The following is a 13,149-nucleotide window of genomic DNA, read 5'->3' on the forward strand; positions in this document are numbered from 1 at the left end:
GGAACGGTAGGCATGCTTGTGCTCTTACGCACGCCCCTTACAGATCTCTTAGGAATGGGGTGAGGTCAATAGTAGATAGTCTTTGGTTAAAGCTTTGGGGATTTTGGGAAGAGACCACAGTGTCAGGTAGTGCGTTTCAGGCATTAACAACTCTGTTACTAAAGTCATATTTTTTTCCAATCAAGGTTGGACCGGTTCACATTAAGCTTAAATCTATTGTGTGCTCGTGTATTGTTGCGATTGAAGCTGAAGTAGTCTTCAACAGGAAGGACATTGTAACAGATGATTCTATGTGTCAAACTCAAGTCATGTCGAACGCGACAGAGTTCTACATTTTCTAAACCCAGGATTTCAAGTCTGGTGGCATAAGGTATTTTGTTGTATTTAGATGAGTGGAGGACTCTTCCTGTAAAATATTTCTGGACACGCTCAATTGTATTAATGTCCGAAATGAGGTATGGGTTCCAAACAGGTGAGCTGTATTCAAGAATTGGTCCTGCAAATGTTTTGTATGCCCTGGTTAGTAATGTAATATTTTTGGAGAAGAAGCTTCGCAATATTAAGTTTACAACTCTTAAAGTCTTTTTTGCAATGTAGTTGCAGTGAGCTTTAGCACTTAAATCATTTTCTATGAAAACTCCAAGGTCTTTAACGTGGTGAGGGTCATCTACAAGGTAATGATCATTGAGCTTGTATTTTGTGTTTTGATTCTTTTTACCAATGTGTAAGACAGAGCATTTACTGGTTGAGATTTGAAGTTGCCAAACTTTTGACCATTCCGATACAAAGTGAAGGTCTCTTTGAAGGATAGCCGCATTGTTGGTAGTGTTAAATAGTTTAACATCATCGGCGAAGAGAACGCAATTATTCATAATATGGTCACAGAGGTCGTTAATGTATAATATGAAGAGTGTTTGCCTTAGGACGCTTCCTTGAGGAACACCGCTATTGACGGGAACAGGATTTGAGGACCTGTATACTGCACGAATCAAAAAGAGGGCTGTGAAAATATTTACAGACCCCTTGCATCCTGGACATAAACAGTTTCAACTCCTACCCTCAAAACAACACTATACAGCAGGGGTCCCCAAACTTGGCAACTTTAAGCCTGGCGGACTTCAACTTCCTTGTTCCTTGTCCTTAAAACACGGGTGTAAAACTCAAGGCCCACGGGGCCAGCCTGGAAATAGCAAGGGATGTGCCTCTGGCAGCCAAAACTGGGCAGGGGGGGACAATGCCATTTCGGCTGGCAGGGTGCTGCAGGAGGCCTTCCATGAAAGGCCAAGTGGGAATCTGCCAATACAACTATTGAGGGGGGGGGAATTCCCAGAGCAGTTCTGTGATTGGTCAGAGAGATGAGTCCCAGGGAGGGGGATGTCCTTGATTATGTGATGCTGATCCCTTCTTATGTATTGGCTGTTGGAGGAGAGGTGTGTCTTTTTCTTCCCTTCCTAGGTTTCCTATTGTCTTCTTTGAATGGTGTGTAAATGTGATTTATCCCTCTGTGTCTATTGAAAAAACACCTTTTAGGACAAGGGTGTCAAACTGGATTTCTCTGAGGACTGGATCAACATTGTAGTTCTCCTCTGCAGGCTGGCGGGAGAGGGAGGGGGTGAGATGGGATTGACACATCTTGCAGTCCCCTGCCAGCCAAAATGGGATGCAGGGGGCCCGCATGCACCCCTGCCCATTTTCGGCCTGGACAGCCTCCTGCAGCAGTTTGCCAGCCAAAACAGGCTGCCAGAGGCACCGCAGGCCAGTCCTTTGCTATTTCCAGGCCTGCCCCATTGGCCAGATTTAAGCACCCCGTGGGCCGCATCCGGCCCAAGGGTCTTGACTTTAGATCGGGGTCACCAACCTTTCGGTCCTCAGGAACCACTAAATTCATAATTTTAAATCTTGCAGACCACTAATACGATTTTTAAAAAAAGATAAATAGTATTTAGTGCAATAGAAAAAATGCAAATATTTTTTCCACAGACCACTGGTTGGTGGCCACTGGTCCAGGACATGTGACCACATCTGTGTGTCTGATTGCCCACTGAGGCTCTCTGCCTGTATGTAGAACAAAGCCGAGGAGAGAAACGTGCTTTCTGAACAGGGGGACAAATCTACTGTTCTTTTATACTTCTGTTGTTGTTAGTTGCAAAGTCGTGTCCGACCCATCGCAACTCCCCGGACAACATTCCTCCAGGCTTTTATACTAGGAAATGGGATACATTATGAATATTCGGATGAATCTCACCTTGACTTTAAGTCTTTGATTTGAGGATGCCTATAATAAACTTGATCTGTATGAAAACCTGTTTGCTAGAGTTAACGGGCTTTTTCAGGCTAATCGCAAAGTCCGGAGTGGAACGGTCCTGATTGGGTCTTTTTCTCCTTTCAGCAACTCCCATCCCACCTCCTGCAGGTGAGTTTCTCCTCTTTCCCCCTCATCTCATCCTCTCCTATAAGTTATTGGTGATTTTTTAATCTTTCACCGTTTCTTTTAAAAAACAAAAAACAAACCCTGGAAGATGAATTGCTGGTTCTTCCCAGCTTTTTCCTTCCTGAAAGGGGGGTAGATTCTCCTTCTGTCTCTCCATGCCTATCAACCAGCCCCCTGCAGTGTGGGCCTGCTTGGTGGTGGGGGGATGAAAGGGAAGAAGAGGGGCTCCAAGATGGCGGCAGGCTGAGTTAACGGCAGAGTCAGAGGGTCTTTTCCCCGCCAGCCCCCCGCATTTCAAGGCGAACTATGCCTACCCGATCTCGTCCTGGCTGGGAGAGCACTTTGCCGACTAGAAGGAGCTGATGCCGGCTTCGGACGAGCCCCGGGAGTCCCAGGGGTACCGGGAGGAGCAGCGGCGGCCCCGATTGAGCTCGGCGTGGGGCGGCGACTGCAGCAGCGGCGGGGGCTTTGGACCGCGTCGTGCCTTTGCGGCCTCTGACCCGGCGCTGCTCTCGACTGGCTCCTTGGTTTTCTGAGGAGCTGAGAGAGATGAAGCACCGGAAAAGACGCCTAGAGAGCATCTGGAGAGCCAGCTGTTCCGAATCTGACTGAACACTAGTACGGTCACATATTCAGGTCTATCTAGTGGAGATAGGGATGGCAGAGCAGGAATACTTTTCCGCTCTTATCGCATCGGCAGACAAGCGCCCAGCCGCCTTGTTTAGGGTGACCCGCTCCCTTCTTTTTCAGGGGGCTTGGGAGGACCCCTTGCAGGGATGTGCTGAGGAATTTGGAAGGTATCTGCACGATAAAATCGCTCAGATCCAGGATGGGCTGGATGCTTTTTTTTTTTTTTACATTTATATCCCGCCCTTCTCCGAAGACTCAGGGCGGCTTACATAGTGTGGATTCAGGCGGGACGACGGAGACAGGTCTTGGGAATATTACTTGGGCGGAGTTCGACTCTGTGACTCCCGAAGACATGGACAGGATACTGGGGAGGCTGAATGCCACCACATGTTTATTGGACCCGTGTCCCTCCTGGCTGGTGCTGACCAATCAGGAGGTTACACGAGGCTGGCTCCAGGGAATTATTAGTGCTTCTTTGGTGGAGGGAGTCTTCCCAGCCGCCTTGAAAGAGGTGGTGGTGAGGCCCCTCCTTAAGAAGCCTTCCCTGGACCTGGCTATTTTGGCTAATTACCATCCTGTCTCCAACCTTCGCTTTGTGGCGAAGGTTGTTGAGAGTGTGGTGGCATGGCAGCTTCCCCGGTACCTGGAGGAAACTGTTTATCTAGACCCTTGCCAGTCCGGCTTCAGGCCTGGGTACAGCACGGAGACGGCCTTGGTCGCATTGGTTGACCTCTGGAGGGCACGGGACAGGGGTTGCTCCTCTGTTCTTGTCCTATTAGATCTGTCAGCGGCTTTTGATACCATCGACTATGGTATCTTGCTGCGACGGTTGGGGGGTTTGGGAGTGGGGGGCACCGTTTTTCGGTGGTTCTCCTTCTACCTCTCCGATCGTTCGCAGACGGTGTTGACAGGGGGGCAGAGGTCGACCGCTAGGAACCTCACTTGTGGGGTGCCACAGGGGTCGATTCTTTCGCCTCTCCTGTTCAACATCTACATGAAGCTGCTGGGGGAGATCATCCGTGGTTTTGGGGTGAGTTGTCAACTGTACGCTGATGACACTCAGCTGTACATTTCCACCCCGAACCACCCCAACGAAGCCATTGATGTGATGACCCGGTGCCTTGAGGCCATTCGGGTCTGGATGGGGACGAACAGACTCCGACTCAACCCATTCAAGATGGAGTGGCTGTGGATACCAGTGTCCCGGCACAGTCAGCTAATTTCATCGCTGACTGTGGGGGGCGAATCGTTGGCCCCCAGGGAATCGGTGTGCAATTTAGGCGTTCTCCTGGATGCATGGCTGTCTTTAGAAGATCATTTGACGGCCGTCGCCAGGGGAGCTTTCTATCAGGTTCGCCTGATTCGCCAGTTGCGCCCCTTCCTGGATCGGGACTCTCTATGCACAGTTACTCAAGCCCTCGTTACTTCCCGCCTGGATTACTGCAATGCTCTTTACATGGGGCTCCCCTTGAAGAGCACCAGGAGGCTCCAACTGGTACAGAATGCGGCTGCACAGGGGATAGAGGGAGCATCTCGTAGTTCCCATGTAAAACTTCTCCTGCGCAGGCTGCATTGGTTGCCAGTGGTCTTCCGGGTGCGATTCAAGGTTTTGGTCATCACCTTTAAAGCGCTCCATGGCATGGGACCGGGATATTTACGGGACCGCCTGCTGCCACCAGTAGCCTCCCATCGACCGGTGCGCTCTCACAGGGAGGGCCTCCTTGGAGTGTCTTCGGCCAAACAATGTCAGCTGGCAGCCCCCAGGGGAAGAACGTTCTCTGTGAGGGCTCCTGCCCTGTGGAATGAACTACCTGTGGGGCTACGCCTTTTCCCTGATCTTCGGACCTTTAAGCGCGAGCTTAAAACTTTCTTCTTTCATCAAGCAGGGCTGGCCTAATGATAAATTTTAATCGAGGGTTTTTAGTGGGGTTTTTAAGGGGTTTATTCTATTTCTATAATTTTACACACTTATTTTAAATATTCAGCTTATTGAATTAGATTTTTAATGATATATTGTATTTTAAATTTTTTGGTATTTGTGTTTTATCTATTCTGTACACCGCCCTGAGTCCTCGGAGAAGGGCGGTATAAAAATGTGAAAAATAAATAAATAAATAAATTCCTGTGTTTTTCGTGCAGACCCTCTAAAATACCTTATGTAAACTGAAGTTTTCGCTTTATATTCTAGTTTTCTTCCCCATCTTTTTTCTCCTCAGCCCTCGTGACATAATTCTGCTCTCAGATGCAAAAAGATGTTTTTTTCCCCACTAGCTGATGAATTTCTGGCTTTTTTGCAATCTGTGAAAATGGAGGTTGAAGGTGGCAGGTAGGAAGGAGGGAGAGAATGGCAGCCTGGATCTTCTCCTGCTGAGATCCTCCCCTAGCTTCCTTTCAGGGTCTCCTTTTCATTTGGAGGCAGAGGGAAGGGATGGAGACTTTCACAATTCTTAGATGGATTAATGGGGGGGGGGCGGTGAGTGAGCCTCCCCCAAGAGGGTCCTTAAAAGGCCTGTTCCAGCTCCAAGTACTTTGCTAACAATTTCTCACTTTTGAGATTGTTTTTAATAACTTTTAATTTAAAACAGGGCTCTAATCTGGTTGCCACCAAGACAAAGAACATTTCAGGTGTGGGTTGTTGTTTTTCATAAGCCCATTTGCATCTGGGAACATTAAAGATCTTTGTGGAATAGCTAAAAAGGAAGCAGTGGCAATACAAAGTGAAAATTGTGACTATTCGTTTGAGCAAAAATGCAAATTCTGGGTGAGAAAAAATATTTTAGCAAGAAAATGGATGGAGCATTTTTAAGTAAGTGGAAATTGAAAAGTTTCAAATTGGCATTTTATTGAAAACACCTTCAACTTGTATAGATTATTTTTAGTAGTTAATTTGTCCTTCTCAGGTTGTTGAAATGAGGACTCAGATTGCTGGGGACTTTGCAAACTGCTCAGAGATAAAGTGGTAAAGCATTGTGGAGTAGAATATAAATCTAAGCGGAATTGCTATTGCTATATAGTTTCTCCTGAGCGTGGATCCTTTTATGAGAAGTAAGAGGACCATTCTGAGCAAAGGTCTTTCCACACTCCATGCATTTATACGGCTTCTCTCCTGAGTGGATGAACTTATGGGAAATAAGATGACGTCTTCGAGCAAAGGTCTTTCCACACTCCATGCATTTATACGGCTTCTCCCCTGTGTGGTATCTTTTATGGTTAGTAAGTGTACTGCTATGAGCAAAGGTCTTTCCACACTCCATGCATTTATATGGTTTCTCCCCTGTGTGGATGATCTTATGGGAAATAAGATGACTTCTTTGGGCAAAGGTCTTTCCACACTCCATGCATTTATACGGCTTCTCCCCTGTGTGATCATCTTATGGGAAATAAGATGACCTCCTCGAGCAAAGGTCTTTCCACATTCCATGCATTTATACGGCTTCTCCCTTGCATGGATCTTTTTGTGGATAGTGAGTCTACTGCTCAGAGCAAAGGTCTTTCCACACTCCATGCATTTATAAGGCTTCTCCCGTGTGGATGATCTTATGGGAAATAAAATGACTTCTTTGGGCAAAGATCTTTCCACACTCCATGCATTTATATGGCTTCTCCCCTGTGTGGTTTCTTTTATGGTTAGTAAGTGTACTGCTATTAGCAAAGGTCTTTCCACACTCCATGCATTCATACGGCTTCTCCCCTGTGTGGTATCTTTTATGGTTAGTAAGTGTACCGCTATGAGCAAAGGTCTTTCCACACTCCATGCATTTATACGGTTTCTCCCCTGTGTGGATCATCTTATGGGAAATAAGACTATCTCTTCGAGCAAAGGTCTTTCCACACTCCATGCATTTTAATGGCTTCTCCCTGTGTGGGTCATCTTATGGAAATAAGATTTCCTCTTGAGCAAAGGTCTTTCCACTCCATGCATTTATACGGCTTCTCTCCTGAGTGGATGAACTTATGGGAAATAAGATGACGTCTTCGAGCAAAGGTCTTTCCACACTCCATGCATTTATACGGCTTCTCCCCTGTGTGGTATCTTTTATGGTTAGTAAGTGTACTGCTATGAGCAAAGGTCTTTCCACACTCCGTGCATTTATACGGCTTCTCCCCTGTGTGGGTCATCTTATGGGAAATAAGACTATCTCTTCGAGCAAAGGTCTTTCCACACTCCATGCATTTATATGGCTTCTCCCCTGTGTGGTTTCTTTTATGGTTAGTAAGTGTACTCCTATGAGCAAAGATCATTCCACACTCCGTGCATTTATACGGCTTCTCCCCTGTGTGGTTTCTCTTATGTTTAGTAAGTGTACTGCTATGAGCAAAGGTCTTTCCACACTCCATGCATTTATACGGCTTCTCTCCTGTGTGGATCATCTTATGGGAAATAAGATTTCCTCTTTGAGCAAAGGTCTTTCCACACTCCATGCATTTATATGGCTTCTCCCCTGTGTGGTTTCTTTTATGGTTAGTAAGTGTACTGCTATGAGCAAAAGTCTTTCCACACTCCATGCATTTATACGGCTTCTCTCCTGTGTGGTTTCTTTTATGGTTAGTAAGTGTACTGCTATGAGCAAAGGTCTTTCCACACTCCATGCATTTATACGGCTTCTCTCCTGTGTGGATCATCTTATGGGAAATAAGATTTCCTCTTCGAGCAAAGGTCTTTCCACACTCCATGCATTTATATGGCTTCTCCTCTGTGTGGATCCTTTTATGGATAATAAGTTGCCCGCTTATTCTAAAACATTTTCCACATTCGAAACATTTATAAGGTTTCTCTTTTGTGTCAATCGTTTTTTCAGATGTAAGTAAGTTATTTCCAAGTGAACGAATGAATGTCCCATTGTAATTTTGTCCATTGTGTCTTCTTATAGCATCTTTTCCTTTGTTTTGGGTTAAATAGTGTTCATTTACTTGTATTTTAGCTTTGATTAGTTTCACACTTTTCTCAACGTATTTTTTCATTCTTTTCTCTTGTTGGGCAAGAAAGTCTTCCATTGGAGCATCGGTGGAAGACGAACTTTCCTGATTCCAATTCTTTGACTGGTTTCTCTCATGGCTCCCTAATTCCATTCGAATTCCAAACTTCTCTGTTCCATCTTTAGCACAGATCCCTTGGAACGGTTCACAGAAATCTTGATTCTCCTGCCCATTATTACCTTCAAAGCAAAAGGGAAATGAAAATGATCACAAGGTTAGAGAAAAAGATCAAAGTGTAGAAAGTCAAATGAATTTCCTTCTGAGTTTCTCTGAAATTCCATTAGGTTGTATGTTTGCATGCTTACAGTGGTGTGATATAGACATGATTTCTATATTCGTAAGTCATGAAAGCTTTGAAAATATCTAGAAAACATCTCTTTCTTTACAATTATCTATGGTATATATATGCAAATCTCACTTGGTCAGTTTTGAGTTAAGGAACAGAATGGAATAACAAGAGTTGGAAGGGACCTTGGAGGTCTTCTAGTCCAACCCCCTGCTTAGGCAGGACCACTTCAGACAAATGGTTAGCCAACATCTTCTTAAAAACTTCCAGTGTTGGAGCATTCACATCTTCTGGAGGCAAGTTGTTCCACTGATTAATTGCTCTGTCAGGAAATTTCTCCTTAGTTCCAAATTATTATTTTTTTGTTTACATTTATATCCCGCCCTTCTCCGAAGACTCAGGGCGGCTTACAGTGTGTAAGGCAATAGTCTCATTCTATTTGTATATTTACAAAGTCAACTTATTGCCACCCCAACAATCTGGGTCCTCATTTTACCTACCTTATAAAGGATGGAAGGCTGAGTCAACCTTGGGCCTGGTGGGACTAGAACCTGCAGTAATTGCAGGCAGCTGTGTTTTAATAACAGGCTTCTTACAGCCTGAGCCACCATGGCCTCCTAAATTGCTTCTCTCCTTGATTAGTTTCAACCCATTGCCTTCAGGTGCTTTGGAGAACAGCCTGACTCCCTCTTCTTTGTGGCAGTATTGGAACACTGCCATCGTGTCACCCCAATCCTTCTTTTCATTAAACTAGACATACCCAGTTCCTGCAACCGTTCTTGATGTTTTAGCCTCCAGTCCCCTAATCATCTTTGTTACTCTTGTCAACATCTTTTTTACATCGTGGCGAGCAAAACTGGATGCAGTATTCCACGTGTGGCCTTACCAAGGCATTATAAAGGCATTGATACTGCATGAATCAAGAAGAGGGCCATGAAAATATTTACAGATCCCTCACATCCAGGACATAAACTGTTTCAACTCCTACCCTCAAAACGACGCTATAGAGCACTGCACAACAGAACAACTAGACTCAAGAACAGTTTTTTCCCAAAGGCCATCATAAAACAACACCTCAACACTGTCAAACTATTTACTAAATCTGCACTACTATTAATCTTCTCATAGTTCCCATCACCAATCTCTTTCCACTTAGGACTGTATGACTGTAACTTTGTTGCTGGCAATCCTTATGATTTATATTGATATACTGACCATCAATTGTGTTGCAAATGTTGTACCTTGATGAACGTATCTTTTCTTTTATGTACACAGAGAGCATCTGCACCAAGACAAATTCCTTGTGTGTCCAATCACACTTGGCCAATAAAAAATTCTATTCTATTCTATTCTATTCTATTCTATTCTATTCTATTCTATTCTATTCTATTCTATTCTATTCTATTCTATTCTATTCTATTCTATATTAACCCTTCACGTGATCTTCATTCTATCCCTCTGTTTATGCAGCCCAGAACTCTGTTGGCTTTTTTGGGAGCTGCTGCACACGGCTGGCTCATATCTAAATGGTTCAACTACTATTGAGCAGGGTACCACGTATACTGTATCTGTAAATTTTGTTTTTCTTGCCTAAATGTATTTATTACATTTATTAGGGTGGGTTAATACCAGCAGAGAACTGTGAAAAATGAAACAATTTTGAAACAAACTCCTTCTTCCCTGGTGTATCTTGGAGCAGCTGGTCCACAGTGTCCGTCTGGCAGGGGGGACCCCCGCTCGGCCCGTTCCTTGATCCCAGCGATGAGACTTTGGAGCAAAATCCCTTGCTGAAGCCTCCCATTGGCTTGTAAAGGCTCTTTGCGCTGAGACTGGAAAGGTTGGGAGGCTTCAAGAATGGTTATTTCCCTGCCCCAAAGTCTCATTGGCTTGCAAGGGCTCTTCGGCCGGATCAGGTACAGGCATCAGTTCGCAGAGAAAGGAGGCCTAAAGTACTTTAGTGCGAGATCACATGAGACCAATAGTGCAAGATCTCAGGCTACTAATCTTGCGTGATCTCACACTGCAGTACTTTAGGCTTATATTTGTTCAAGAACAGGACTGCACGAGATCCAGGCAAAAGTCTTTAAAAATGAACAGGCCTTCCCTATCTTTGCAAAGCACTTTGCCCTGGATCTCGTGCAGGCCTTGGTTAGCAGAGAACAGAGGCCTAAAGCACTGTAGTGCGAGATCACGTGAGATCAATAGTGCTAGATTTCCCACTACTGATCTTGCGTATCTCTCACTACATTAGGCCTCTTTTCACAGCACCAAGAAAAAGGAACTGACAGCTCGCCACATTGTCCCAATGTGGATCATAAGACGCATGTAGGTTTAGAGAAGGAAAACAAGAAAAAAAATAGTTTTTGGCCTCTGCACATTCTGTTTTTTCCCTCCCTGATGCTGGAGAAGGCAAAAATGGGACACATGGTGGGTTTGGGAGGCCAAAAACAGGCCCATATTCACTCTATAAGATGCACAGACATTTCCAGCCAGTTTTTTGCACCGAATGTTGCACCGCCTCTGCTGTCATTTGTAAGTGAACAACGGACGTGGTGCGGCAACACACATAATTTCGGGACTGGGTCTCAAGGACTAGGAAGAGGGCTGGTCGTAACTTGGAACGGTCGCTAGGTGAACTGTCATAACTCTGAGATTATCTGTACCCTAGGATGGTCTGAGTCACACTGCATGAGGCCTTTGCTCTTGAATTGGATTGGGAGAATGCTCTTCCATGGGCTGAGTGTGAAAGTTCTGTTCTCACACAATTTTGGAGGTTTCAGAGAACAAATGACAACACATTCCTCTCACATGACCTCCAGAGGACACATAAAAGCAACTGCTCTTTCAGACAGATAAATTCAAATAGAAATGGAAAACAGAGATAAGAAATGGCAGAGAAAGTATCTAAGGAAAGAGACATTGACTCCTTCCTTCCTTGGAGTACGAGAAGGCCAGATCCTTTCCTTCTCCCTCCCAGGAGACAGTATCTGATTAGTGTTTTTTTAATAAAAAACTAACTCTCGCCTAGACTACTGCAAAGCTCTCTACATGGGGCTCCCCTTGAGGAGCACCCGGAGGCTCCAGTTGGTCCAGAATGCAGCTGCGCGGGTGATAGAGGGAACCACTCGTGGCTCTCACATAAAACTTCTCCTGCCCAAGCTGCACTGGCTACCTGTGGTCTTCCGGGTGCACTTCAAGGTACTGGTTATCACCTTTAAAGCGCTCCATGGCATAGGACCCAGATATTTACAGGACCGTCTTCTGCTACCATATGCCTCCCAGACGGATAGAGAGATTCTCAGGTGCAGCCAAACAATGTCGGCTGACCAGGGGAGAGCTTTCTGGGGGGCAATCCTCTGAATGAGCTCTCCTGACTCCATCAACTTCCTGATGCCTTTCAGTTGAAGAGATCTCTTCCGAGCAGGACTGGCATAATATGGGTTTTAAATTGGATTTTTAAACGGGGTTTTATATCATGTCTTTTATAATTATAATTTTAATTGGGCCACATTGAATAAGTTTTTTAAATTGGTTTTATTGTATATTATATTGTATTTTAGTTGGCTGTTAATTTGAGTCCTTGGGAGAAACTATAAAATTAATAATAATAATAATAATTATCACCAATCTCTTTCCACTTATGACTGTATGACTGTAACTTTGTTGCTGGCAATCCTTATGATTTATATTGATATATTGACCATCAATTGTGTTGCAAATGTTGTACTGAAATATCTTTTCTTTTATGTACACTGAGGATATAAGACAAATTCCTTGTGTGTCCAATCACACTTGGAATAAAAAAATTTAATAATAATAATAATAATAATAATAATAATAATAATAAAAAATTCTATTCTATTCTATTCTATTCTTTTCTATTCTATTCTATTCTATTCTATTCTATTCTATTCTATTCTATTCTATTCTATTCTATTCTATATTAACCCTTCACGTGATCTTCATTCTATCCCTCTGTTTATGCAGCCCAGAACTCTGTTGGCTTTTTTGGGAGCTGCTGCACACGGCTGGCTCATATCTAAATGGTTCAACTACTATTGAGCAGGGTACCACGTATACTGTATCTGTAAATTTTGTTTTTCTTGCCTAAATGTATTTATTACATTTATTAGGGTGGGTTAATACCAGCAGAGAACTGTGAAAAATGAAACAATTTTGAAACAAACTCCTTCTTCCCTGGTGTATCTTGGAGCAGCTGGTCCACAGTGTCTCTGGAGGACCCCTGTTCCTTGATCCCAGCGATGAGACTTTGGAGCAAAATCCCTTGCTGAAGCCTCCCATTGGCTTGTAAAGGCTCTTTGCGCTGAGACTGGAAAGGTTGGGAGGCTTCAAGAATGGTTATTTCCCTGCCCCAAAGTCTCATTGGCTTGCAAGGGCTCTTCGGCCGGATCAGGTACAGGCATCAGTTCGCAGAGAAAGGAGGCCTAAAGTACTTTAGTGCGAGATCACATGAGACCAATAGTGCAAGATCTCAGGCTACTAATCTTGCGTGATCTCACACTGCAGTACTTTAGGCTTATATTTGTTCAAGAACAGGACTGCACGAGATCCAGGCAAAAGTCTTTAAAAATGAACAGGCCTTCCCTATCTTTGCAAAGCACTTTGCCCTGGATCTCGTGCAGGCCTTGGTTAGCAGAGAACAGAGGCCTAAAGCACTGTAGTGCAAGATCACGTGAGATCAATAGTGCTAGATTTCCCACTACTGATCTTGCGTATCTCTCACTACATTAGGCCTCTTTTTTCTGCAATAGCACCGAAGTAGGCAAAGGAACTGACAGCTCGCCACATTTTCCCAATGTGGACC

At 44.4% G+C, this 13,149-nt stretch overlaps 2 protein-coding genes across 2 annotated transcripts in view; one reads left to right on the top strand and one right to left on the bottom strand.

Annotated features, from left to right (window-relative positions):
* LOC131192822 (uncharacterized) overlaps positions 1–5,710 on the top strand; it is a 41,254-nt gene extending 35,544 nt beyond the window's left edge. Inside the window, exon 2 of the mRNA XM_058172372.1 lies at positions 5,687–5,710. The gene's annotated coding sequence lies outside the window, so the exon portion shown is untranslated. The remainder of the gene's footprint in view (positions 1–5,686) is intronic.
* The window catches only part of LOC131192846 (zinc finger protein 43-like), a 52,589-nt gene that overhangs the window by 16,394 nt on the left and 23,046 nt on the right, over positions 1–13,149 (bottom strand). The window contains exons 11-13 of the mRNA XM_058172397.1: positions 7,033–8,217; positions 6,580–6,869; positions 6,285–6,414 (exon numbers count right to left, since the gene is read on the bottom strand). Coding sequence (XP_058028380.1) covers positions 6,285–6,414; positions 6,580–6,869; positions 7,033–8,217 — 1,605 coding nt within the window. The remainder of the gene's footprint in view (positions 1–6,284; positions 6,415–6,579; positions 6,870–7,032; positions 8,218–13,149) is intronic.

The sequence above is a fragment of the Ahaetulla prasina genome, chromosome 2 (genome assembly GCF_028640845.1).
Source record: "Ahaetulla prasina isolate Xishuangbanna chromosome 2, ASM2864084v1, whole genome shotgun sequence".
Taxonomy (NCBI): Eukaryota; Metazoa; Chordata; class Lepidosauria; order Squamata; family Colubridae; genus Ahaetulla; species Ahaetulla prasina.